At 34.6% G+C, this 27,692-nt stretch overlaps 9 protein-coding genes, 1 long non-coding RNA gene and 1 pseudogene across 11 annotated transcripts; 6 read left to right on the top strand and 5 right to left on the bottom strand.

The window, feature by feature from the left end:
* Positions 1-317: 317 nt before the first annotated feature.
* Positions 318-2,166, bottom strand: AT1G60410 (F-box family protein). The gene is made up of 4 exons (NM_104728.3): positions 2,091-2,166; positions 1,077-1,993; positions 846-986; positions 318-758 (listed from the first exon to the last, which is right to left on the bottom strand). Exons 2-4 carry the CDS (start codon positions 1,974-1,976, stop codon positions 579-581), a joined length of 1,221 nt encoding a protein of 406 aa, NP_176244.1. The 5' UTR covers positions 1,977-1,993; positions 2,091-2,166; the 3' UTR covers positions 318-578.
* Positions 2,167-5,306: 3,140 nt separating this feature from the next.
* On the bottom strand, positions 5,307-6,700 carry AT1G60400 (F-box/RNI-like superfamily protein; the record flags this gene model as incomplete). Its single annotated transcript, NM_104727.1, has 3 exons — positions 5,307-5,468; positions 5,565-5,708; positions 5,795-6,700. The coding sequence occupies 3 exons, from the start codon at positions 6,698-6,700 to the stop codon at positions 5,307-5,309; spliced, it is 1,212 nt and encodes a 403-aa protein (NP_176243.1).
* Positions 6,701-11,383: 4,683 nt separating this feature from the next.
* On the top strand, positions 11,384-13,633 carry PG1 (polygalacturonase 1). The gene is made up of 2 exons (NM_104726.3): positions 11,384-11,608; positions 11,680-13,633. The coding sequence occupies exons 1-2, from the start codon at positions 11,549-11,551 to the stop codon at positions 13,492-13,494; spliced, it is 1,875 nt and encodes a 624-aa protein (NP_176242.1). The 5' UTR covers positions 11,384-11,548; the 3' UTR covers positions 13,495-13,633.
* Positions 13,634-13,693: 60 nt separating this feature from the next.
* Positions 13,694-14,650, top strand: AT1G60380 (NAC (No Apical Meristem) domain transcriptional regulator superfamily protein; the record flags this gene model as incomplete). Its single annotated transcript, NM_104725.1, has 1 exon — positions 13,694-14,650. One exon carries the CDS (start codon positions 13,694-13,696, stop codon positions 14,648-14,650), a length of 957 nt encoding a protein of 318 aa, NP_176241.1.
* Positions 14,651-15,290: 640 nt separating this feature from the next.
* Positions 15,291-16,142, bottom strand: AT1G60370 (F-box and associated interaction domains-containing protein; the record flags this gene model as incomplete). The annotated part of the gene is made up of 1 exon (NM_104724.1): positions 15,291-16,142. One exon carries the CDS (start codon positions 16,140-16,142, stop codon positions 15,291-15,293), a length of 852 nt encoding a protein of 283 aa, NP_176240.1.
* A 556-nt stretch (positions 16,143-16,698) lies between these two features.
* Positions 16,699-16,926, bottom strand: AT1G08313. The gene has a single exon (NR_139408.1). It is a non-coding gene; the product is annotated as an other RNA (long non-coding RNA).
* A 418-nt stretch (positions 16,927-17,344) lies between these two features.
* AT1G60360 (RING/U-box superfamily protein) lies at positions 17,345-18,574 on the top strand. The gene has a single exon (NM_104723.2). It carries the CDS (start codon positions 17,374-17,376, stop codon positions 18,355-18,357), a length of 984 nt encoding a protein of 327 aa, NP_176239.1. The 5' UTR covers positions 17,345-17,373; the 3' UTR covers positions 18,358-18,574.
* A 295-nt stretch (positions 18,575-18,869) lies between these two features.
* Positions 18,870-19,832, top strand: NAC024 (NAC domain containing protein 24; the record flags this gene model as incomplete). The annotated part of the gene is made up of 1 exon (NM_104722.1): positions 18,870-19,832. One exon carries the CDS (start codon positions 18,870-18,872, stop codon positions 19,830-19,832), a length of 963 nt encoding a protein of 320 aa, NP_176238.1.
* Positions 19,833-20,705: 873 nt separating this feature from the next.
* AT1G60340 (NAC (No Apical Meristem) domain transcriptional regulator superfamily protein) lies at positions 20,706-22,371 on the top strand (the record flags this gene model as incomplete). The annotated part of the gene is made up of 2 exons (NM_104721.1): positions 20,706-21,581; positions 22,132-22,371. 2 exons carry the CDS (start codon positions 20,706-20,708, stop codon positions 22,369-22,371), a joined length of 1,116 nt encoding a protein of 371 aa, NP_176237.1.
* Positions 22,372-22,742: 371 nt separating this feature from the next.
* Positions 22,743-23,097, top strand: AT1G60330 (annotated as a pseudogene). The gene has a single exon.
* Positions 23,098-25,498: 2,401 nt separating this feature from the next.
* Positions 25,499-26,014, bottom strand: AT1G60320 (Toll-Interleukin-Resistance (TIR) domain family protein; the record flags this gene model as incomplete). Its single annotated transcript, NM_104720.1, has 1 exon — positions 25,499-26,014. The coding sequence occupies one exon, from the start codon at positions 26,012-26,014 to the stop codon at positions 25,499-25,501; it is 516 nt and encodes a 171-aa protein (NP_176236.1).
* Positions 26,015-27,692: the final 1,678 nt, after the last annotated feature.

Below are 27,692 nucleotides of genomic sequence, written 5' to 3'. Positions count from 1 at the left end.
TAGTTACCCAATTTGAATGAGCATATGTCCTGTGTACTTGATAGATTCAACCAAATGGTTTGAGATTAAAGGAAGCAATTAAGTATCTAAAACTTTGTTGCTATAGTTTTGTATATTTTACATGTATTGTACACTATAGCAACCTAATTACAATGCATGTGATATATATATAGAAAACTATAGCAACAAACTTTCAACGAAACTTTGACGTTGAATCCAACCCGTAACAACATGGATGAAGTCCAAGATACTTCACTTTTAAGTTTACTCATTGCAATATAGTTTACGAGTAAGAATCAATGAAAGAATATAAAAATTTATAATCAATCCTACATATAGTTGCAACATAGAATTTCAATTTTGTTTTAAGAGATAGAAATTTACTAAAGAACATCCATAAAAAAAAACTAGAAAACATAAAGCCATGTCTAACAAGAAAATCTAAAAAGTCTTACAATAGATTATTTGATAATTAACTGTTGATAGGTAAACTTGATTTAGGAGAGACGACATTATACACATAACAACTTGACACCTTTCAGCATATCTTTGGAATCCTTTTCATTTTCTTGATGATGTTACTGCCCACTTAAAAGCATTTTCGTCAAGCGTGTACACTTCTTCCTAAAATATGTCGCAAGTTTCATTTTACTTGGTGTCGATGGTGCCTTCAACTGAAGAAAGTCGAGAGAGGATAAGACACATTGAGGCACTGGTGAGAGTTTAATCTCCTCCATCTCTGGAACACAGTCAAGTTCCTAGTAACATAAAACTTTTGATAAGTTTTCTTGGGATATGAATCTCAATGTAACTACGTGAAATATAGACAAATAAATGAAACTCACTATGACGAGCGAATCTAGATTCATGCAGCAACTAAGAAAGGCTGGTAAAACTTCCCAAGAAGATTCGACTAACGAAGCATCCAAGCCAAACAAGTTAGAGAATGGAGGCAATGGTCCCACCTTGGAGTAGTCATGGATGGACTGTGTATAGCCAAAAAAAAAGTAAGTCAACACCATATACAAAATTGTACAAGCTTAATGTTATATTTAATCCACCAATCATATGTGTACCTCTAGAGTTCGAGCAGAGATGGTCAGTTCGTGAAATGTGGATAACCCGACGAGAAACTTACGTATCTTAGATATCTCCAATGGATCATCATCCTCAACATCAAACTCAACATCAACGGTTACCTCCGCAAAAGGACCAATTCTATGTATTTTAAGGCTTTCAGGTTTCTTATCACAGATACTCATAAACTCAAGGCTTGGAGAATCGATTTCAACTTTGGGATTGTCACACTCAAAACGCTTAGACTCAAGTCTAAAGCTCTCCAGTGATTGAGAACGAACACATATGACTTCCAAATAATCCTCCGGATGCGGAATCACGGTTAACTCCTCAAGAACCGGACTATGCGATATGAGAGTCTCCAGAACAGAATCACCATCAAACTTGACCCCCTCAAAATACATTTTCTTCACACTAGGTAAAGAAACCGATTTTGATCTTGGATGATCAAAGACAACACAGTAGAGAATCAAATTCACTAAAGTAGCACATGAATAAAGCGAGGGAGGCATCCTAACTAATGCTACATCAACATCCACCATATTCTGAATATTCAGATCACAAACTCCACGCCTAACCACTTTATTTAGCCTCCTCACAAATGGCTCATGCAAGTGCTCATTAGCATCATAAAACATATTGAAGCTCTTCAACTTCAAGCCTAACTCTTCGTGATATTCCATAAAGCTATCTATGAATTCTCCCATGTCGTGTTCACCTTTAAAATCTTGGAAATCCAAATCCAAAACAGAAACAAGCGACCAGAGATTACTCCAACGAGGGGACAAAACGCTAGTACGAACCGATTCCTTGGTAGAGAGATTAGAGAGGATGCGACATAGCAAATGACACGGTAAATCGCTTAACCTATCTTTCCCTGAGACTTCGGTTCTAGCCATGACTTCTCCCGGAAACCCTATATTTCGGACAAAGCTACACTATTAATTTATTATTAATTAATCAAACATAATCCAAAGTATGAAAGAGAGTTCAGAGATTAGGTTAGAGATTACCTAGTAGAGATAGAGAGGAAGAAGAAGAACCTTCAATTTGACGACCAGAGATCTTCTCGCTAGATTTTCTTCCTCTTTGACAGTTTTTATAATAAGTTGAAAAATAAAAAGAGGCTATACGAAACGTGTCGTGAGCGCCCTTTCAAATTTCTTCAATATTTTATTGACCACAAAACGAAACGTTGTGATTTTTTTTTAATTACATTTAATGAACTTTATTGTCAATCGAAATAATGATATGTATTTAATTTACTGTTAATATAAAAGAATACTTGAAATACTCATGATTGATTTTTTTTTTGTTAACTCTTTGTCTTTCAAGAATAAAAGCTCAAATTGTATCCGTTTTTTTTTCTCAACTCTTGTTCAATTCTATCCGTTTCACAATTCACAAAATAATATCGTTTACATTTTAACTAGTTTTCAGATTTTCCTCTTGTCTAAAGCTAAAAGAAATTTTCTATTTAAATCATTATGGTATAATTAGGGGTATATTAAATAAGGGTATATTTGTATGTTTAACTCATTTTTAATGTGTGAAATGTGTCAAAATTACACTTTTTATGAAAGAGAGATACATTGTAAGTTTTAACCAAAACTAGGTAAAATTGCCTGCTAGTCTAGGTAAATCTTATGCTATTTAATTTTATGAATGATCATTTATAATATTTAATTTTATGCTTTCCAATCTTATAAATAATTTTATGTATAATATTTCAAATGACTACATTTTAATATATGTATATATATATATATGTAATGTTTTATATAGAAATGTAAAGTGCATTTAAAAAAATCAAAGCATTAAATGTACATAAATTTCAACAAATCATATATGGTAATAATCAATAGAGATATTTGAAAAAAACTAAATTTGGATATTCAAAATATATAAGAACAAAATAAGGTGTGTTTGAGTAATGGTTTAAAGAGGATAAGGAAAGGAAATATGTGTTTGGCAAATATGATAGTAGAAGGTATCTTTAATTTTGTGCCTAACATATTTAGCCATTTTTTAAAAACAACTAAATAGTACATTATTGGTAATTGAATAAAACAACAACTCACAATATAAAATAGTATAGTTTTTTTTAGATTGCATAAAATCATTAACGGACATACAGAAATGTGGAACGATTTTTATAAGAATAATGGGAATAGGAAATGGTTACGTGGTTAAAGAGAAAGTATATATATTAAAATGTAGTTTCTTGAAGTTTCAATTTTCTAAATTTTGACCAATTTGATATCCCTGAAATGGTCTTAAATACATATTTTTGGAGATGTTGTGAATATAACTTCTCCAAACACATAACCTCTGAGAAAATTGATTCACCACTTGCTCATGGAAAGACACAGCCTCACGTTGCTGCAAAATAGAGAGAGAGAGAGAGAAACAACTCAAAGACAATAACGAGAAGCTAAGCAATTCGTCTTAGAAAGGAAGAAAGCGAAGATAATTGCATTAATGCATATTTATACTACTATTTGCATCATAGAAATCAAAATAAGTATCTAAGAAAAAAGAAATAACTATATATCGAATAATCGAAACGACCCTCCCGTATAGCACTTAATTACTACTTAGTAGAGAAGAAACATTCATTAGTGTATAGATAAGAACCATAGCAAGACATGATAATCGAGGAACAAAACACATATCGCTTCATGAAACAAAATATTCTATTATATATACCATTGTAAGATTCATGATCTATACAATTTTTTCCTGTTTAAAGTTCCGAAAAAAAACAAACAAACAAAAACATCTTCGTTTTGTATTTCTAGATCAGGCAAACCCAAATTTCCATGTTTGCATTTGTTATTTTCCCGCCAAGAAGTGCCAATAGAGATCTCTTTCTTTCGTTTTTTTCTACCAGCTTCAACAACTGTATACAAGCAAAATAGCTAAGAAGTAAGAACCATCTCAAAGGACATCAAAGCGTACACTAATTAAGGGTTAAGCATAGACAGAGAAGAGCCGTTGCAATCTTTGACCCACCCAAACCATGATGATTTAGTTTGAGGGAATAGACAAGCAAAGAAGAAACAAATTTAGTGTGGAAACCCAGTAAAGATGAAAATTTTTAGTAATGAAAGTTAAAGTTTCATCGACATATGATTGCAGCACAGCTAAATATAAAACAGTAACTTTAGTGGCTTTGTCCTCCCATTGAATCCTTGTAATCCATTGATCTTGATCATTTTTGTAATTATTGACAATTATTTAATTTTCGTATTGTTATAGAACTGTAATTAACGGATCAAAATTCAATATGGCTAGTTTCACTAAAATACAACTATTTATTTTGTTTTAATTATACTTCTAAGGAATTGTATAATAATAATCTGTCGCATGATGTATAAATGGTTGAAGACTTGAAGGTATTTTTAACACTATCGTACTTTGTATTATCTTGAACATATATCTGTTGAATTCTCTAATAATTCTTTGTATAGTACTCGCGATCCTGTTTCTACCTCGATATGATATCTTCATATCTTGTATGAAGTTGTATGCCTTACAATTTTATTTTTTTTGATAAACAGTATGCCTTACCATAACTCTTTGTAAAGCACCCAGTTAAGTCAGTGATCAAACCTATTGAAAATACTCCAATTTTAGCATAATCTATGAAAGGCCATTAAACTCAAAATCCAATCGAGCCATATATATTGCCAAAGATTTATCCATATGTGGCAAAAAGCTGGTCGTAAGCACATCCTTTTTTGGGAATCATAAGTACATATATATCACATAAAAAAGAATCTTGTAATTTGCTAATCATATCTTCCTCACCAATTCTAAAATCACCAGGGTTGTTAACTTAACTTTATAAAAAATAAAGAGTTCGCATAAACTTAAGTCGTGTGATTTTAATCAAGTCAGAAAAAGAAGGCTAGACTCAATTAGACAGGAAAGAGTATTGAGCAAGGAAAAGGGTTCACTAGGCATAGAGAGCTAGGGTTGCAGAGTTTACCGTAGATGGAACAAGGGAACCAAGAAAGAGTATTACGACTACGATTTCAAAAAATAACTGTATACCTAGGAACCATAAAGTCTTGTCAACCAAAAACGGAAATTTACCTTACAAATATCCATATAACCAGGAACCATAAAGTCATGTCCACCAAAAAATTATAAAGTCTTACATAAAATGGATTATTGGTAGATAACGGGTTGAACCCCAGATAATAATATGTTATTGCTCACTTTTAGCCACTTTTCTTCACAAAATATGCTGCTATTTTCCTTTCACTTGATGTCTTTGTGACTGAAACTGGTGTCTTCTGCTGAACAAACCCACGAGCAGATAGGGAATCTTGAAGCAGTGGTGAAACTTTAAACTCCTCTATCTCGGAAAGGCCATCAAGTTCCTATTGATATAACAAAACAAAAAAAATTGTAATATTTTCTTGGGATATAAATCCCAATGTAATTACATGAGCATATGCAAATGAAATTAAACTCACCACGACGAGTGAATTTAGATTGATGCAACAACCAAGAAAGACTGGTAAGAGTTCCCAATATGATTCGACTAACAAAGCATCCAAGCTAGACAAGTTGGAAAATTGAGGTAATGCTTTCACCATGGAGTGATAGCCACGGATGACCTGTGTATATATGTAGCAAGAAAGAAAGAATGTATTCAAGAAACTGTATAAACATATATGCTATGGAATAAAACATTTAAATGTACCTCTAACGTTCGACTTGAGATGGTCATTTCACGGACTTTGGATATCCCGGTGAGAAAATTTCTGATCATAGATATCGCCAGTGGATCTTCATACTCAACTTCAAAGAAAATATCGACGTCTACCTTTGCATAGGGACCAATACTGTGTACTACAAAGCTTTCAGATTGGTATTCCCTAATACACATATACTCAAGCCTAGGACAATCAATCTCAACATTGGGGTCTTTATACTCACACTGAGACTCTATTGTGAAGCTTTTTACTGATTGAGAGCGAAAACATACGACCTTCTCATAGTCACCAGGATGCGTAACCACGGTTAAATCTTCGAGAACCGAACAACTTGATACGAGAGTCCCCAGAATGGAATCGCCATCAAGTTTAACCCCATGTAAATATAAGGTCTTGACACGAGGTAAACAAACCGATTCTGACGGTAGATTATTCATGGCAACAAAAGAGAGGTTTAAATTCACCAATGTTGCACATGAATAAAGGGATATAGGCATTTTAACTAACTTTTCATTAACAACATACGGGTTATTGGTAACCATTAGATCACAAACTCTACGCTTAACCACATCATCGATCATCCACAGAAAATCATCATACCAGAGGACATTAACATCATAAAATATATCGAAACTCTTTAAGTCTATCTCTTTGTCAAATCCGACAAATCTATCAATGAACTCCCTAAAGACCAGATTATCTGGAAAATCACTGGTTTCCAATTCCAAAACAGGAACATGTAACCAAAGATTTCTCCAATGCTTAGACAAAACACTCGTGCGAACCGAATCCTTGGTGGAGAGTTCAGAGAGTATACGACACAACAAATGCTCTGGTAAAGCGCTTAACCTATCTATCCCCGAGCCTATGCTTTTGATAGAGGTTCTAACCATGACTTCTAACGAAAACCCTAACTTCCACACAAACTAAGCTACGAAATGAATCATAGTCCTAAGTACCAAGAGAGTTCAGAGATTACGTGAGATTTTAGGTGTAAGATTAGGTGAGAACGAGAAAGAAGAACACTCGATTGGCCAACAGAGATCTTATCTCTATTTGTTTTGAATTTTTTTTTACCTTATTGTTGATTAAAATAATTAACATTATTTATAAGGAAAGATATCCAAGGCATTTCAATCTTAGTTATAATATATTAGTATATATAGACTAATAGTAATGTGAATTTTAATCTACAGTTGTTACATAAATGAAAACTCTTGTCTTTCAATCTGTCTTTTGGGTAATTCGTATATATATATGGGTAAATGAAAATTTCTTATTTATGAATTTAGACCAATATTAATATCTCTTTTGCACTAAACATATTTATAGTTTAAAAAATAACTAGTGAGATACTGAGTAAAACAAATATAACAAATCAGGTTCTGACAATATAAACTATTTTAAATATTAACTAGAGATTTATAAGCAAAAATATAAGTACAACATATGTAAAATTATAAGAAAAACAAGAAAAATTAAAGGAAAAATAAATTAAAGTTGAAAGAATAAAAGTGAGATAGTAACTAAACTTCATGGTGTTTAACCTCTGAACAAATGTTGTTTGTCCTCTTCATTCGAAATGTTAATTGGTATTGTAAATCGTGAAATTTGAATTTTAATCACGAAATCTAAACCTTAATAACTATTTAATCCCCATTAAAGTTAGAAATAAATGTCTTCAATAAACCCTGAAAAAACTAACATGATAGCTAACCCCATACACTCGTTTAATCATAGTCAAGTCGTCGGCAACTCAATCTCAACTTGTCAGTCGTTTATGTTTCAAAAAGAGAATTGTGTCCTTATATTCAAAAATAATAATTAGTTTTTTTAGAGCATTCCAAAAATGTTATGTTTGCATATTTGTTTCCCAGATAAAATATTTGTCTCATTGTTCTTTTTGTAGTTAGATAGTCCGCAGTTTTCCTGAAGTTTAGATTTTATCTAAAAGTTATAAGTTATAAGGTGCGTTTATAAATTCTTGAACTTAGGACATATTATGTTTCAGATTTCTAGTAGTTCCAATCGTTAATGCAGCTCCTCTATTGTGCTAGCATCGGACGAAAAGTTTGAATTGAAGATATCTCATCAATACTCTTCGTCATTTCCAAATTGAGATGTTTTAGACGTTGCAACTTTCCTATAACATCCGGCAATCACTTCATAATAAGATCACGATATATATATATATATATATATCAATTAGTATGTAGTCAATTAGATTATAGAATGTATGGTTGTATTGACAGAACTTTGTTTAAGACCAGTGGATATAAAATTTAATGTTGAATGATTTTTCTTATTTCAAAATTTTGGATAGATATTGAAATAAACAGTGATTCCATTCCATTAATTAACATATATTTTTCTCCTTATAATTAACTCTGTTGGTTTGATTTGATGTAAACAAATGGAAATCAATGACAAACCAGAAAAAAACTTTAAATAGAAAGAGCCTCGCCAAGACTTTAAGCCCTCGTCACAGTGAATTTTAAGGAAGATGAAGATATAATTTAGTCTATCAGTTGGATGCTTAATTCTTCTAGATAAGAAGTTTAAACACACAAAATAAAATAAAAATAATAATAAAAAATAATAAAAAAATCACATACTATAATAAGACTTCTTTGATAAGTAGCCAGAATGAATTAATTTTATTGTCCGAGTCTCCGAGACAAGAAAACAGAAAACGGTCTCACTATCTTCGGGACGGTTTCACTAGAGCACTGGTTGTTCAAGCTTTGAGTATTTGTTGTCCAAGTTGGGCCTACAAATACTGAAACCAAACTATGTTCCAAAGTGTACAGAATTGAATGAACTATACATGGAGGAAACAATTTAAACAAAAAAAAAAATCTTGTCTTAATATGTGTCAAAATTTACTGTAAGAATTCTTTTCTTTATCCGTGTGAGAATATTAACCAAGAAGCCTGTTTGGTCTTGAGTTCACGATCAAAGTGAGGTGAGTGAGTTTGCTGATTAAGTAAGCACAAGTCAGTGATCAAACCTATAAACCTATTGACAAACAATCAAATTTCTCATAATCTTTAAAGCCATTATAAACTCCAAATCCATTCTAGCTAAATTTTACCAAAGATTTCTCCATGTAGGAAGCTAGTTCTAACGACATCTATTATAAATTTTAGTTGGATTTAATAATTTTTATTTTTTCTTTAAGTAGATAAATAAAAAATATAGTAATTTGCTCTTAGAGACCAAAGTCTTACTTTAAATTTAATCTTCTTCTTAAAAATTTTACATATAGAATTGAATAAATTTAGTTTTATACTTCTATTCTCCATGCATTTAAATTTACTTTCATTCTAAAACTCACTAACACATTTAAAATTTTGAAGTATGATAAAAACAATTTATCTAATAAAAGTTGAATTATATTATTGCTAATAATAAAATTTTAATGAGATTATTTTTTATTATATTAACATCTCATTTCTTTTACATAATTTGTTTTTTTATTTTTTTTTATTTTTTTTTAATCAATTATAAGTAACATAATTATGCACTAAATGAATGTTTTAAATGAATGTTACTAACACTATCTTAATCAATATTGTAACATCCCAATAGTATGTGTAAATTATGTTTTTGTTGCATCAATTTTCATACTTTACTTTCATTTGGATGTAATATGATCCTCACCACCCAAATAATGATTTTCTACTTATATAACCTTTTACTTTTGTTTAAAAATCAATTTATGTAAACCTAACACATGCTTAACTTTACTAAATGACTGTGATAATATACTCCAGATGTAATCAATACTACTAGAAAAGAACTAAGCATTCTAACTAGTTTACAACTAAAATACATATATATACATTTGCTTACAAATATATAAGTATGAAAATATGAAAGAAACGTTTTAGAGACTCAGAGTATGAAGTACATGAACAATCATAGATATATCTTATGAATAGTTTTTTTTTTATCAACCACACATTAATTAAAAAATAATTCTATGATTGATTGTCCAATTAGAAGGAGAAGTGTTTACAAAAGTAATTTCAAAAAATAAAAATCTATCATATGAATGGTTTTAAATATTAACGTTTTTGTTTATAAAGATTATATAGATTACATGGTATCTGGATATTTTAAAGCTGTTTTCCCTTTTAAAACTATTTTCTTACTAAAATATGTAAATATATGAATATTCTCGTCGGCAAACATCGGAGAGCTAGCCCATCATCATCGCACCAAGTGCTAAAACGCGGTATTCTATGGCCATTAATGGAAGCAATAAACTATAAAATGTACTAAAGTTACATTGGTCGCACTTTAGCCACCACCACCACATTTCGTCGAGTTTGATTTGATGATCCATTTCTTGCATACATCCAATCTAAAGATCGCTAATTCTTCTACTTAAAAACGTTAATAAATTTATGAGTAATCACTTTAAAACAAAGTTGTACAAGAGATAGTTACCTAATTTATTTGTTTTGGTAATTGACATTGTCCAAGTACAGCGCTCATGATGTAGGATTATGTACTAATAGTACTATTGAATAAATTGAGAAGAAGAAAAAGTAATATAATAATTTTAAGAATCTTTGTTTTGGTGGGAGACAGAATTATAAAAGTCACCTATTATTATTAGTCACTCTTAACAAACCATGATATCAATTTCCAAGATTTATAGTTTATACTTTATACGTAGGGTTCAGGGATCCAAGTCCATCAATACCACTTGTTTCAAACTCTCATTAGTAATTAACACTAAGCGCAAAAACTAAAACTAATCAAAAGCTACTAGTTTTCATAACCTTGAACTGATTTTCTTTCTTTTTTTTCTATTTACTTTCTCGCTTTCTTCAACAACAAGCAGTCTCTCAGCTTTTTCTTTTTCTTTATATTTCTCTTTCATATAATTTTGATCTTTTTGATACTAACAATTAGGGAGAGATTCATCTTTAATACTTTATGCAGCCTTATTTAGTTATTTCAGATTCTTTCTTATAATATTTTAACTGATATGAAATGATATGTTCCCTCTTTTTTGACTTTTTGTAAGGTTGGTTATACCAGCTAAAGCTTAATCCTCTTTTGGACTCTTTTGACCTATTATCAGTTGATTAAAACAGTAAAACCTCGATTACTGTTCTTTCGAGATACCTAATAAAGTTATAGAAAAAAAATTGATTATCAAATTTATAACCTGAAGCTGATACGGTAGTGGTTTCTGAGTGAGTTTTTGGATTTTGTCTTTAAGAAACTTATTTAAATTCCCAATCAAGAATATGAAAATTTTAGTATTTTCAAACTAGTTTTTAGTTTACGTTTTCTATCTTATTTGAACACCTAAAATCTGTTTAATTGGAGTTTTTTGTTTCTCAAAAATATACTATAAACTACGAAACTTGTATTCTATAGTGCCCCTGCTTGGGTTAAAAACCTCTCGTGGAGTTATACACAATTGCACCAAATGTTCATAAATTTTGAAATGTTTTTAATTAAATTATAATTATAATAGATATATTCAATCGTTAAAATAATTTAGTACTAAAATTTAGTGATACAAGTTCAAATATTGTAGTACCTAATAAAGTTGATAAAAATAAAAAATAAACTGTAGTTCTAAAATTTTATAATTATGACTCACTTCATAGTGAAGTCTCGATAGACTCTCTCTTCATGAAATCATAGTGAAATCTCATTACTCTCTCTTCATCTTATTTCTTCTTCTCAACCAACAAATCTCTCTCACCAAGAAGATGAACAATATTGAAGCAACTCTATTCCTCTGCTTCTTCTGCATCTTCTCATCTTCTAATGTACGAAATATTCAATCTTTTAGTTTCATTAACATTTTGATAGATACATAACAACTTGCGTTTTTTTGTAGGTGCATTTCGCCGGAGCTAAACAAACCGCCGGCAACATCACGCCATCGGAGAATCCATTCACACCAAAAGCTTCTTTGATTCGTTATTGGAACAATCACATCAATGGCGATTCACCAAAACCTTCTTTTTTCCTCTCAAAGGCCTCTCCTCTAACCGCCGTGGACTCCACGCGTTTCGCCTCACTCGCTTCTAATCACGCGCTTAACACGCATCACTCTGATTTCTGCTCCGCCGCGAAACTCTTCTGCTTCCCTGAGCTCGCCGCTCATTCCCTGGAAAAACACGGCGATGACGTCAACTTCGCCGCTTACAGCGGCAAGAACTTCACAAACTACGGCTCCGACCGTCTCTCCGGAGCAGACTCATTCAAAAACTATTCCGGCGGTGACAACATCGCCGTAGACTCATTCCGACGTTACAGCCGAAACTCCGCCGGACACGACGATGGATTTACAAATTACGCCGGAGAAGTAAACGTAGCTGACCAAAGCTTCACAACTTACGCCACCGGAACAACAGGAGGCTCCGGCGAATTCACGAACTACAACACAGACGCAAACGAACCAAACGGAAGATTCACTTCTTACTCCGATAAAGCCAACGGAAGATCACAAACCTTCACTACCTACTCCGAGAACGGCAACACCGGATATCAATCATTCACAAGCTACAGCAAAAACGGAAACGGAGCTCCGAATGAGTTCTCGGGTTACGGAACCGGGTCAAACGTAGTTAATACGGGTTTTACCAAATACGGAGAATCCGCTAACGGAGCTAACGACAGTTTCACGAGCTACGGAGAAAACGGTAATGTTCCGGTTAACGAATTTAAAGGATACGGTGACGGAGGTAACGGCGCCGTTTATGGGTTTAAAAATTACAGAGACCAATCAAACATCGGAGTTGATTCTTTCTCTTCTTACGCTAAAAACTCAAACAACGAGAAGGTCAATTTCGTAAATTACGGTAAATCTTTTAACCTTGGCTCTGATAATTTCACCGGTTACGGCCAAGATAACGTCGGAGGTAACGTCAGCTTCAAAACTTACGGCCAAGGACAGAGTTTTAAGGTTTACACTAAAGACGGCGTCGTTTTTGCGCGTTATTCTAATAATGTGAGTTCTAATGGCAAAACGGTGAATAAGTGGGTTGAGGAGGGTAAATTCTTCAGAGAAGCGATGTTGAAAGAAGGGACTTTGATGCAAATGCCGGATATTAAAGATAAAATGCCTAAAAGGACATTTTTACCCCGAAACATAGTTAAGAATTTACCGTTTTCGTCATCTACGATCGGAGAGATTTGGAGGGTTTTTGGTGCCGGTGAGAATTCATCAATGGCGGGGATAATCTCGTCGGCGGTTTCAGAGTGTGAGAGACCGGCGAGTCACGGTGAGACAAAGCGGTGTGTTGGATCAGCGGAGGATATGATAGATTTCGCTACGTCGGTGCTCGGACGCGGCGTAGTGGTGAGGACGACGGAAAATGTTGTCGGGTCAAAGAAGAAGGTCGTCATTGGAAAAGTCAATGGAATCAACGGTGGAGATGTAACAAGAGCAGTTTCGTGTCACCAGAGTTTGTACCCGTATTTACTGTATTATTGTCACTCGGTTCCTCGGGTACGTGTTTATGAAACGGATCTACTTGACCCGAAGAGTTTAGAGAAGATTAACCATGGTGTTGCCATCTGTCACATTGATACGTCAGCTTGGAGTCCGAGTCATGGAGCGTTTTTGGCTTTAGGTTCTGGTCCGGGTCAGATTGAAGTTTGCCATTGGATCTTTGAGAATGATATGACGTGGAATATTATTGATTAAGGTTTAGGTCATTTTTGGCCTTTTGTGGTACATTTTTTTTTTTAGTTTGAGATTTGCTTCATCCGGTTTTTTTATTTTCTGCAAAATATGTCACTCTCTCCCATTTTGTTCATATATAATATGTTTGAAGTTTGATCAACTTAGTATGCGTTTCTTTTTCTCTCTAGTTCCTCTGTTTCTTGGTCGATTTAGTTTCGTTATGGCGGACACACTGCTCAACGCAGAAGACGAAGTAATAATCTCACGTTATCTGAAGCCTATGATCGTTAACAGAGTATCATGGCCTGATCTCTTCATCGAAGACGCAGACGTGTTCAACAAGGATCCATATGTGAAGTTCCATGCTGAGATCCCTAGCTTCGTGATCGTTAAACCACGAACAAAGGCTTGTGGTAAAACCGATGGATGTGATTCGGGTTGCTGGAGGATCATTGGTCGTGATAAGCTGATAAAGTCGGAGGAGACTGGTAAGATTCTAGGGTTCAAGAAGATACTCAAGTTCTGCCTAAAGTGGAAACCTAGAGAATACAAGAGAAGTTTGGTAATGGAAGAGTATAGGCTTACCAATAACTTCAACTGGAAGCAAGATCATGTGATTTGCAAGATTCGGCTTTTGTTTGAAGCAGAAATTAGTTTCTTGCTAGCCAAGCATTTCTACACTACATCAGACTCACTTCCTCGAAATGTGCTGTTGCCAGCTTATGGATTCTGTTCACCAGATAAACAAGAGGAGGACGAATTTTATCCGGTGACGATAATGATTTCAGAAGGAAAAGATTGGCCTAGCTACGTTACCAACAACGTGTATTGTCTGCATCCATCGGAGCTTGTGAATGTTCACGATGGGAAGTTTCATGATAACGGAATCTGCATCTTCGCTAACAGGACTTGTGGTGTAACCGATAAATGCAATGAAGGTTACTGGAAGATTAAGCACCGTGAGAAGCTGATCATGTCACGGTACGGGCAGACCATTGGTTGGAAGAAAGTTTTTCAGTTTTATGAAACGGAGAAAGAAAGACATTTTGGTAATGGAGAAGAAGTGAAGGTAACTTGGACTCTAAAAGAGTATAGGCTTACCAGAAAAATGAACAAGAATAAAGTGGTGTGCGTTATCAAGTATAAGGTAAAGTGTTTACCGAGGATAACTAGCTAGGGACTTCTACTCTTGGTTTCATGATCGATCATCTCGAACATGGTCATGATTCATGAGTCTTTGTGTTTCATTATCGATCATTTCTCTGTTCAATATGGTTTAAAGACTAGTATGCTTTTTTTTCTTTTCTTGTGGTTTGTGGTTATGAGGAGAGGCTTTTTAATCTGATTACAAGAGACGAGAGCATCGTAGTTGTTGTGTTGATCTGCGATGTTGTGTGTGTGCTCGTGTAAGAGATTTAAGAGAGAAATAATGTTTTCTTCTGTTTTTAAGAATATTCAAAGAATGGTATAAAAATGTGCTAAAAAAACATATAATAATGTTAGAGAAGCACAGAACCAGCTTCGCCGACGAACCTTTCTCTATATTGCCACTCAGAAGCATATATATATAACGCAATAAATTTACAATAATCTTTAAAATCTTATTATCACTCTTCTGAATTTTCTCTTCTCCAACAGAATCAAACACAATAAGTAACCAAAAAGTCCAAAACCAATGAAAAACGCAACACACAAAGCCACAGATTATCCGGTTAAATTTAATTTCTGTTTCCAAGTTATTAGATCATATAGTTGTCTTAAGTCAAGCATTTTTGCTATTGGAGAAGATTTATCTAACCGAAACTTGTTTGAGTTTGCTATATGATTAAGTCAAGTTTCTGGTGAGATTTTTGTTTTAGTGATAACTGGACGGAATTTATCAACTGGCCATAAAAGCATATGACAATAAACTCGAATTTCTCACACCTAAAATCAAAGCAAACAATCACATCAGACCGTTCATGATCATCATCATCATCATCAGACGTGTCATCGTCAGATGACGATTCAACAATTCGGGAAGCTTTGTAATACAAAACTCCATTGATGCATACCCCTTCATTAGACAATATATTATGGGTTAAGCTACATTCGATCTTCCTCCCCAACATTTTTTCAGTTGTTCCTAACGTCAGAATTCTATGGTCATCACCACTATCTGGATCAGACATGAACAGTACCTTGATTTGCTTCTCAATCGGATCATACCCTACAAAGCTATACGAATTTTCGTACCTTGTCCTTGTCAGTTTAGGTAGGACCGCATATTGTCCCGTGCGAGGGTTACATACCACCGGCACTGTATATGCGCCTTTCATCATAGAGAAATGGATCAAACCAGAGCAACTATGAAAATCTGGGAACGTGCTTACAGAGAACTTCATGTGGAAATCAGCTACTACAAAAGACGGCTTCTCATATATATTCTGATTTTGAGGCGAAGAGAAGACGCTGAAGCTCCATTTACGGTTGTGTTGGAGGACGAATAAGAGACGTGGACGAGCACGCGACCTGGTCAAGAACAGCTCGGTGAAATATGGACGGCGAAACATAGACCCCCATAGCTTCGACACGCAGCGAAACCTTGCGACTGACTCCGCTGGTAATCTTGAATGTATCTCAATAATGAGATCAATCGGGATAGATTCTAACTTTTCTCCTCCGTTCATGATGTCTCCTGGTATTTTGCTTATAACAAGGAGAAAGATAGACGACTATATATCTAAGGTTTGAAGCCTAGGGCATTTATTCAGTACTGATCGAACCGAACCCTAATTGCCGAGGTTTGTGTAATTCTGTTTGATTTGGCTTTAAAGGCATTAACCAATCAGTAGCCTTATTAACAGATAGAATATTCTCAAATATTAGTTGGAAATACTGTGGATATTCTCCGTGAATCTAGGGAAATCCCTGAACATATTGTAACAACTTTGGCTATATATTGAATGCAATACAGAGAGCTCTCCTGATCGGAGACTTTCATTATCTTTCAAGCCTTTGTTATATTGAACGGTTCGATCAGGAACACACCAACATATAAGTGAAACCGATCGGTTTGACCTAATAAAACCCTAGATCAAATTTTCTAGTTCGTAAGCCGCTCGCTATATTCTCTTCTTTAAGACCAAGCTATTTATATCAAGCAAGGCAAGTAAAAAGTTACCAAGAAAAACAAATTCAGATAAAACTAAATAGAATTAGATGATGTTCAAGAAAACCAAAAGGTTAAGCGCAACAAAGACACGGCATGTGATGATGAATGTGCTATGATAAAAAAATTATTCTTGGACTAAAAAAGCAAAAGGCAGAGAGATATGGTCTTCATTTCAACTCGTGTTCCAATTTTTATCTATGCTTTGTGATATTGATATGCCTTTGCTCTTGGACAATATTTTCTCTCATTAGTCTCCCAACTATGTATGTATTAATCAATGGAGACTATGGCAGTAAAATATAGGGTCTTCATATCAACACGTTTTCCAATTTCTAAATGCTCAATTGAGTGCATAAAGATGGAATTAAAAATCAATTACTAATTCTTCTAATTTGAAACTACTAATTCTAAAAGAAAACTATTTATGTTAATTCTAAAACTGAAAATGATCCTTCATAACCACCATAATAATTCAGTATGCCCAATATTCGTTAACGGTCCAGGCCTTAGAAAAATAAATGGATTCGAGAAATGATTCTAGCCTTTAGCTAGAGGTAATCTTAAAAGCATAGAAAACTAGAAAAAATGAGCATTGCTTCTTCATCCATCTCAAGCTTTGCCTCAAAGAAACCAAGACCTATATTTGAAAAGAATCTGCCCTTTTCAATTGCCTCATGCAACCCTCAACGTTATCTATAAATGTTGTAAATGTTTATATGTCTTGTGTATAACAATTCCTTCCAACAATGTCATTGAGTCAGCCAATAACACGGACCGATAGTGCACCCAATGGAGCATTTAGGACTTTTGGTCTCTACTGGTGCTACCATTGTGATCGTATGGTCAGAATTGCATCCTCTAACCCATCAGAGATCGCCTGTCCTCGATGTTTGAGGCAATTTGTCGTTGAGATTGAAACGAGACAACGGCCTCGGTTTACTTTCAACCATGCTACTCCGCCTTTTGATGCTTCTCCTGAGGCTCGTCTTCTCGAAGCTCTCTCGCTCATGTTTGAGCCTGCAACCATAGGTAGGTTTGGTGCAGACCCATTTCTTAGGGCAAGATCCAGAAACATCTTGGAACCTGAATCAAGACCCCGACCGCAACATCGAAGACGACACAGCCTTGACAATGTTAACAATGGTGGTTTACCTCTACCAAGAAGAACATATGTTATTCTCCGGCCCAATAATCCGACTAGTCCACTCGGAAACATAATTGCGCCACCAAATCAAGCACCACCACGGCATGTGAACTCACATGATTACTTTACTGGAGCATCAAGCTTAGAGCAGCTGATTGAACAACTAACACAAGACGATAGGCCTGGACCACCACCTGCGTCAGAACCCACCATTAATTCCCTACCATCTGTGAAAATAACACCACAACATCTAACTAACGACATGTCCCAATGCACAGTGTGCATGGAAGAATTCATTGTTGGTGGGGACGCAACGGAATTACCATGTAAACATATTTACCATAAAGATTGTATAGTCCCGTGGCTTAGGCTTAACAATTCTTGCCCTATCTGCCGCCGTGACCTGCCACTTGTCAACACCGTTGCTGAATCTCGAGAAAGGAGCAATCCTATTAGACAAGACATGCCTGAAAGAAGGCGTCCAAGGTGGATGCAACTCGGTAACATTTGGCCATTTAGAGCAAGATACCAAAGGGTTAGTCCAGAAGAAACAGCAAACCAGAATCCTCGAGATAACAGGAGCTAACTCTGAATATTCCATGGGAAATAAAAATCGTGACTATCTATATGTATAGACTCTATGAGACATTGTCTATTTGAATGTGCATGTATATCTCAGAAATAAACTCAAGCGAAACATATTTAACGACTAGAGAAAGCCCTACCAAGCCCATAGCGATAAGAAGGACTTGCATGCTATAACAAAAATAATTAGTGGAAAAAGACTGTAACCTTGAGTAAACTAAACTTCTCTCTCAAATCTTACTGCAGTTCTGTCTTAGTGGTCTTACTGTAACATCCTTTAGTTTCTTGAACCCATCCATTAAAGAGGGAAATAAAGTTGCGAAATAAAGAGAGATCATCAAGAGTCAATTGGTCACCACGAAAATTATAAATAACGGTCGCTACTAACTTAAAAGCACATTTATTCTCTACTCTCTTCCTATTCGCTTCGTCTCCAAGAAACAAACACTCATTCTTGCGTTTGATCTTTCTTTCTCTAGATCCCATATTTTTCTTGATCAATTTAGTTTCATTATGGAGGAAGATGCAGCTTTTGATCTACTCAAAGCCGAACTCTTAAACGCAGAAGACGATGCAATAATCTCACGTTATCTGAAGCGTATGGTCGTCAACGGAGACTCATGGCCTGATCACTTCATCGAAGACGCAGACGTGTTCAACAAGAATCCAAATGTGGAGTTCGATGCTGAGAGCCCTAGCTTCGTGATAGTTAAACCTCGAACAGAGGCTTGTGGTAAAACCGATGGATGTGAAACTGGTTGCTGGAGGATCATGGGTCGTGATAAACCGATAAAATCGACGGAGACTGTGAAGATTCAAGGGTTCAAGAAGATTCTCAAGTTCTGCCTAAAGAGGAAACCTAGAGGATACAAGAGAAGTTGGGTAATGGAAGAGTATAGGCTTACCAATAACTTGAACTGGAAGCAAGATCATGTGATTTGCAAGATTCGGTTTATGTTTGAAGCTGAAATCAGTTTCTTGCTAGCCAAGCATTTCTACACTACATCAGAATCACTTCCTCGAAATGAGCTGTTGCCAGCTTACGGATTCCTTTCATCAGATAAGCAATTGGAGGATGTATCTTATCCGGTGACGATAATGACTTCTGAAGGAAACGATTGGCCTAGCTACGTTACCAACAATGTGTATTGTCTGCATCCATTGGAGCTCGTTGATCTTCAAGATCGGATGTTTAATGATTACGGAACCTGCATCTTCGCTAACAAGACTTGTGGTAAAACCGATAGATGCATTAATGGTGGTTACTGGAAAATTTTGCACCGTGATAGGCTGATCAAGTCAAAGTCCGGGATAGTTATTGGTTTCAAGAAGGTGTTTAAGTTTCATGAAACGGAGAAAGAAAGATACTTCTGTGGTGGAGAAGATGTGAAGGTAACTTGGACTCTAGAAGAGTATAGGCTTAGCGTGAAGCAGAATAAATTCTTGTGCGTTATCAAGTTTACTTATGATAACTAAGAATCTTTTCTTTGGATTTTATGATCATCTTAGTATCTTGAGGACATTCTCTTTAAAACATATATCGATAGTCTTTGTGTTTATATTTCTCTGTTCAATATGATTTAGAGACTAGTGTGCTTTTTTCTCTCTTTCATGTGGTTTGTGATTGTGAGAGGAGAGGCTTTTTTGTCGCTGCAATATTTTAAACCCAAAATAACACTAATCGCATGTAAACAATCGATATTAGCAGCAATCACAAACATCAGAGACAAATTGAGCCTTATGTAACCAAACATGTACATATGATTCGACAACAACCTACATGTTTCTGAATCAGCAACCCGAACAATCTATAAATTAAATGAAGATCAATTAAATTGACATGTTTTTTTATCTGCTAAGCAGAGATTGTTGTTGTGTTGATTTCTCGTGTATATGCACATGTAGCCTTTTTGGTTGCCAGAGACTTAAGAGAGAAAGAATATTTTCCTCTGTTTTAAGAAATATTCAAAGAATGCCATGGACTAGGATATAAAATGCCATGGTCTAATATGATCCGTTTTAACATTATATTTATACATATGTCAACGAAACAACTATCATATATTTTAAGCTGATACTAATTTAAGCAGACCAGGAAAAACAAAAAAAAAAGTTTATAAATTTTTTATCCATTATAGCAAAGTCAAAATATCCGTGGACGAAGGGTGGTAGCGAAATAAAGAGACATCATCAAGGGTAAATTGGTCACTACGTAAAGATATAATGGTCCCCACTAAAGTTTCAACATGAGTCTCACTTCTTCTTCGCTCTCCAAGAAACAAAACACTCGATCTTGCGTTTGATCTTTCTCTCTCTATAGATCTTTTTCTTGATCGATTTTATCTCATTATGGAAGATAACGACGCAGCTTATGATCAAGTCAAATCCGAACTGTTAAACTCAGAAGACGAAGTAATAATCTCACGTTATCTGAAGCCTATGGTCGTTAACGGAGATTCTTGGCCAGATCACTTCATCGAAGACGCAAACGTGTTCACCAAGAATCCAAATGAGGTGTTCAATTCTGAGAGACCTAGATTCGTTATCGTTAAACCACGAACAGAGGCTTGTGGTAAGACCGATGGATGTGAATCTGGTTGCTGGAGGACCATGGGTCGTGATAAACTGATAAAGTCGGAGGAGACTGGGAAGATTCTAGGGTTCAAGAAGATTCTCAAGTTTTGCATAAAGTGGAAACCTATAGAATACAAGAGAAGTTGGGTAATGGAAGAGTATAGGCTTACCAATAACTTGAACTGGAAGCAAGATCATGTGATTTGCAAGATTCGGCTTTTGTTTGAAGCAGAAATTAGTTTCTTGCTAGCCAAGCATTTCTACACTACGTCAGAATCACTTCTTCGACATGAGCTATTGCCATCTTATGGATATTTATCCAATACACAAGAGGAGGATGAATTTTATCTGAAGACGATAATGACTTCGGAAGGAAACGATTGGCCTAGCTACGTTACCAACAACGTGTACTGTCTTCATCCATTGGAGCTTGTGGATCTTCAAGATGTGATGTTTCAAAGTTACGGAACCTGCATCTTCGCTAACGGGACTTGTGGTGAATCTGATAAATGCGATGGTGGTTACTGGAAGATCCTGCACGGTGATAAGCTGATCAAGTCAAATTTCGGGATGGTCACTGGTTTCAAGAAGGTATTTGAGTTCTATGAAACGGTGATACATAGATATTTTTGTGATGGAGAAGAAGTGAAGGTAACTTGGACTATAGAAGAGTATAGGCTTAGCAAAAACGTGAAGCAGAATAAATTGTTGTGCGTTATCAAGTTTACTGATGATAAATAGGATACTTTACTTTGGTTTTTGTGATCATCTTAGTATCTTACGAATATTCTAGATACACACATCTATAGATTCATGAGTCTTTGTGTTTCTTATTTCTCTGTTCAATATGGTTTAAAGACTAGTATGCTTGTTTCTTGTGGTTTGTGGTTGTGAGAGGAGAGGCTTTTTTTGTCGTCGCTTCAATTTGCTAATCGCATGTAAACAACCATATTAGCAGCAATCACAAACATCAGAGACAAATTGAGCCTAAACGTAGAGAATGGATATGATCTGAAACCAACTATATGTTTCTGAATCAGCAACCCTATAATAATCTATAAATAAATATCAATGGAAAGAAAATTGACATGTTTTTGTTATCTAATTGGTACATAAAATGATTTTCGTTGTTGTTGTGTTGATTTGCAATTTCGGAGTGTCCTCGTGTATATATGTACATATAGCCGTCAACATTTTGCAGGAAGAAACAGAGAGGTTAGGTCATCAACGTTGCCAAGGCTTGTTGTTGCCACACCGTCGTGGCCATGTACAAACCAAGAGTTGCGGTGTCGTCACCGTGAAGGAGAAGAGGAGTTTGGTAGAGCAACCGGAGGAGATTGTCGCTGCACCTGAGACACCACGCCAAGGAAAAAGTGAGCATAATGATCCACTAAAGCGAAAGAAAGCGATTGGTTGCGTGGGAGAGAAAGCTGAGATGTAGGCGAGACGTCACCACTACGAATGGAGATTAGGTTCAAAACGAAAATGAAGAATTTTGGAGATGGGGCAGAGCAAAAGACAAGCAAAGAAGGAAGAAAAGGAAGGAAAAAAGGGCTGTTTCAAATTGGTGTTTTAGGAGGAGGATTCGGGTCATACATGAACTGAGAGTGTTTCAATCGAGTTTAGCTTGAGGAGTTATTCACGTTGCTTCTTGCGCAAGAATAAACGATAAACAGTTCTTATTATGGGAAAAAGGGCCTTTCTCGATTTAGAAGCGCGCGGTTTCAACTTATACAAATGACTAGTTGCTGATTTATATAAACGCTTTCAAATTTCAAAAAAAAAACTTGAAATTGGCTTTTAAAACAATGTCATAAAAGTGTGCAACATAAAAGTGTGCATAGCTACACGTTCTCACTACTATATGTTTGTTGTGAATTAAAATGTTTTGCAGATTCCGTTTTCTAAAGACGATATCATTCCTACAACTGGACAAGCTGTGGTCGAGAATAAGCTGTTGGCAGAGGCAGTTCTTTAATCAATCATTGGAAGTAATGGGGTGTCTCCTGCGACTAGGCTAAGTCTTGCAGAGAGATTGGCTCAGGTGATCGATGAATAAGAACAAGGTCGAAGAAGAAGCAAAAGAGAACAAATGATGAGACGTTTTTCTTGTAGGTCTTATGTTTCAATATTCAATAATAAGACATTTTCGCTCCCATCAAATGTTTTCCTCTGTTTCTAAGAATAGTCAAAGAATGTCATGGACTAGGATCAAAAAATGCCGAACAGATAAAATTATATTATCAATAGTTGGTCTTGATTCTCCACATTATACGCCAAACGAAATCAGTGATCAATAAATTATAGGGCAAAGATTTGGAACTATTGGTCAAAGAAAAATCTTAATTTTCAAGAACATGAGAGTCTACCATTGGAGATGCTAAAATTCAAGAGCTCTTCATGAGTTTCTCAACTTTTAAATTTGCAAAATTTATATTAGAAATAATGGTGAGAGCCAATGAGGGGCTCTCACCATTGGAGATGCTCTAGTCATTAAAATGTTTTTAGAAGCTTAATGAATTTATAAAAAATTTGAGACTCAACTCCCTGAATAACAATGAATTTAGATTAGATCTTTTTAAGGCTATTCAGAAATTCCGAAGCATACAAAGATCTTATGTTAATATACCAAATCGTTACATCATACGCGTGTGGTCCATTATGTACACGTTTGAATTTACAAATAGTAAACACATAATTACAGTTTTAGTATATTTACTATTAGAGAAATGCTAATGCAGTTTGCAAATAATTTTAACCAAATCTCGGCATTGTTGTGTATGATGAACTGAATTGATTTTTCATCGGAATTTTCTTGTTTTGCTCGTTTCACAGTGAGAAAATTCATAGAGACCACTCATTACATGCATTCTCTAGTTCTTTTTCTCGAGGAAAGATAGAGAGTATGATCCTTCCTCTCTTCTATTGGGATTCTCCTTCGTACGCTCTCCAGTTCCGCAACAATTTGTTTGACAAAATCTGCCTCTGAGCTGGGAAAAGGAATGACCAAAACCAACTAGTTAGACACACTAGCTAAGAGTCAATTCTACAAGGCGAAAAAAGAATTCCGCTGGAAATTAACAATACTTGATTAGGAAAATAATTTAAAAAAACAATGCTATGCATGCTAATTCTATATTTTTAGCCTATTTAGCCTATATTTATGGATGATAATCAATAATTAAAATAAACATCCCTCAAAAGTAATGTCACATTAATAAAAAAAACTATTATTCATCCGAATTTAATTTCTTAATGTGCAAATGTTAAAATATATAACTTAGCAATGAAAAATAATACCAAAGTACATCATATCACATTTGTAAACAACATTTTTCATAAATGACTCTTTTAAGGTTAATTTAAAAGCTGTTGACACTAAACAGAATCCAGATTTAAACACCTATAAATCACGAAACACATATCATGGGATGAGAGAAAATGTTTAAAAAACTAAGTTGTTCCAAAAAAATACGTGGTAGGCATCATTTGGACTTGCCATTTTTTATTAATAGCAAGGACTTATCAGCCAATAATATAATTTTTGTTAGTGTCTTGTTGAACGGGTAAATTAGTATACAACGGGCAAATTAGTACTTATATGATGTAAAATAAATTAACATCTATTAAATTGACTATAGCAGAAGACAAAAAGAAATGATCCATATTGAGAAGCATTTTAAAAATTGGAGGTTGATTTATTAAAAAGCTTATTTATTTTTGAGCTCGTCATGTTCAAGGCAAGTAACGCCGGTAAACAACATTACAATTGTGCTTTTAGGTTCAAGAGTGGATTCTTATGTATGGTCCAATCTTGGTTTTCGTTTTGGCTTGAATCCCGAATCAGAACAGTTTTGGTTTGAAAATGAAGAGCTTTTTTATTTGTTCGTTGTCACAAATGCATCAACTATATTGTTGATTGGTAATGTGTTGGGATCATGGTATGAAGATTTACCTATCCCGATGAATGCTTGGTGAGAATTGAAGAAAATTCAGTGGTTAATAATGAATGCATAAAGTAAGCGTTATGGTAGATGGTTGTTCGCTGAGATCATATTCACCTAAATGAATCTCTTAATTAATTGTTTTCTTGTATGAATGTATGATGCCGCTTTGTAAATACAATTTGTAAAGTTGGATCATATCTTATATATTAAGATATGAAGTTGACAAGGAAGTCAAAACAAAATCAATATATAAAACTAAATTTTAACTTTTACAGAGGTGCATATAACTTGACTAACTGACTATTAATTGGGTTCATTTTCAGTAACGTTTAATTTAAAATTCGCTCCAAATAAAAATTTTAAAATCTAAGAAGAATATAAATCAAAACTAAAAAATACACTCTTAAACCATATTAAACAAACAAACCATTTTCTTATTTTTCTAAATCTATGATTGAAGCTTTATTCTTCTATTTTTCTTTTGCAAATATCACGGAATTGTTTCAGCTGATCACTTTATGCTAGTGTCGTGTTATGCTTTTATTTCTTGACTCACAAGTCACGAAAACAATCTGTACATGTAGTGACATATATGTACGTACTCTTAGATAAAAAGAAAGATCATGTAGAGTACCTCTTGCCACATAACGTCAAGCCCATCTTATTAGAGAAAAACTCCAAAGCTTCCTTCCACTTCTTGATCTCGTCACCACTAGAAATCTTTGCCAACTTCCAAAAGTTACTACCAAATTTTCCCTCTTGGTGTCTCACATCATTTACCTCCACCTTGTAGAAAATAGGAACCACATTTAATTTGCCCTTCTTTGCAAGTTTCTTCATCTTTGCCAGTTCGTTCAAGCACCATGGGGACTCCGCATATCTTTCGGAAAAGATTGCTAATGCAATCTGCGACTGCTTGATCCTTTTGAAAAGGTGTTTAAGGTCTTTTCCCTTCTGTTCATCTTTGTCAATGAAGAAGTTTATTCCGTGTAGTTCAAAAGCGGCAGCGAGGTGGCTGAGGAAGCTATAGCGAATTTCCTCTCCTCGGAAGTTGATAAACACCTGGTCCTGGAACTGTGGAGGCTGCATGAATCGAGAGATAGCCACCATCGGGATCTTCTTAACACTCTTTGTCATATTATTGTAAGACTGACTTTACAGAGATGGAAAGAGAAAACTTGAAACCGTAACTTTTGTAAGTTGTTTGATTGGTTAGACTAGAAAATTAGGATTTGTACGTAGTGTAAAACCGATTCTGATTAGCAAGTTTTTTTTATCTAATCTAGTCTATATTTATAGGCCATGTAGTTGGTGCTTCTAGCTAGATCAGATTTAATTGAAATCACCAAACAATCTAGCTAGTAGATAAAATTGCTGATTATTTTAACTAGAAAATCCACGTTCGTATGGATACTATACGAATAGTGTAGCGCACTATTATGTATACGTTTAACGATTAGTAATAATAAAGTACGGCTGTTAGAAAGACGGAAAGGTACGTACAAGATTATTTGAAAACCTACAAAGAATTGGTTCTATGACTAATAAAAAGGAATAGAAAAGAAGCTAATCAAATGACATGTATTTTCCTAAAGAAAATATTTAGTTATAATGAACGAGGCAAACTCCTTTTTTTAAGTAATAAAACTTGTTGATACTAAACTGAATTGGAATTTTATAATCGGCACATGACAAAATCAATACGTTTTAAACTGAGCCGAGTCAGCTCAATGAAGTCGAGCATGTTTAGGCATTTTGGTCCGTTTTGATAATGACTCTCTTTTGGTTTCAAGTATCATGCTCTCCCAATTCACCACGTCTCATAAGTCATAATGAAGGGACAAAAAAAAGTAATATAATAGAGGTTGACATAAAACCTAATCAAAACCGGATCCAAAAAGATTTCTTGAGTTGAAGAAATGTTCTAATCTAATATTATTGATTTTTTCCTATGATACTGCGGATATTCTAATGGTTTACTTTACAAATCGAATGATCTTTATGCTCCCTGTTAGAGAGAACGTTACTCATCACGACCAAGCACAAAAATTGATGAGTAAATTATGTATTGACTTTAATTGTTAAACCAGTCAAGCCCTAAGTTTAGCATTATTGTAATAGATTCGCCGTGTTTCCCTCCCACCTTCATACGTTCCTGCATATATAAGAATTAATATTACTCAAATTAGACCAAACTTCCAAATAAAAGTTAATCGATGCATTGAGATTTGAGAGTATCAATTATATATTAAAATTTTCATCTCTTTTTCTACATATCTTGCTTCGTTTCTACGTTTTGGTGGCAGAGTTTATTTTATCATTTAAAGTTATGACATAAGACATAAACACATGACCAAATTTACGAAAACACTCCCGCCGTCGGCTATTGGCCCAGAAGTATTGATCAGTCACTTATCTTATTATTTTTCTAAATCCCCTAAACATTTGATAAACAAACGACTTCTTCTTTCTCAGATTGACTTTCCAAGTTACATTTGATATACACCCTTTTTGTGTGGTAAAGAGTGCTTTTTCACTTTACCAAAGGTGCAGTAAGTTAATGGTCAGTAGTTGAACTAGGTTCTATTGTATATATCAAAGATGCGCCAATTGTTTTATAAATAAGGTTTAGATGGAAGTTACTCGGAAAACATATATTTCCCAAAAACTCTTTTAAAACTATTCTTCAAATTCTCTTCTGATGGGATGAAGAAAAGTTTTCCTTCAAACAGCTAGGGAAGAAAAATTATGCTTTGTGATCCGCGACAAACATTAACAAAGGCTGGTGCTTGACTTAAGACAACTATATATATGG

This window comes from Arabidopsis thaliana (genome assembly GCF_000001735.4).
Source record: "Arabidopsis thaliana chromosome 1 sequence".
Taxonomy (NCBI): domain Eukaryota; kingdom Viridiplantae; phylum Streptophyta; class Magnoliopsida; order Brassicales; family Brassicaceae; genus Arabidopsis; species Arabidopsis thaliana.
Note: the sequence above shows the minus strand (reverse complement) of the source record. Positions and strands in the feature narration are given on the sequence as shown.

Coding starts and splice junctions, on each gene's coding strand:
- AT1G60410 (NM_104728.3), bottom strand. CDS start 1,976: ATGGCTAGAACCGAAGTCTCAGGGAAAGATAGGTTAAGCGATTTACCG. Junction 987..1,076: donor TCTCTGCTCGAACTCTAGAG/GTACACATATGA, acceptor GGCTATACACAG/TCCATCCATGACTACTCCAA. Junction 759..845: donor ATCTAGATTCGCTCGTCATA/GTGAGTTTCATT, acceptor TTATGTTACTAG/GAACTTGACTGTGTTCCAGA.
- PG1 (NM_104726.3), top strand. CDS start 11,549: ATGAACAATATTGAAGCAACTCTATTCCTCTGCTTCTTCTGCATCTTC. Junction 11,609..11,679: donor GCATCTTCTCATCTTCTAAT/GTACGAAATATT, acceptor GTTTTTTTGTAG/GTGCATTTCGCCGGAGCTAA.
- AT1G60360 (NM_104723.2), top strand. CDS start 17,374: ATGTCATTGAGTCAGCCAATAACACGGACCGATAGTGCACCCAATGGA.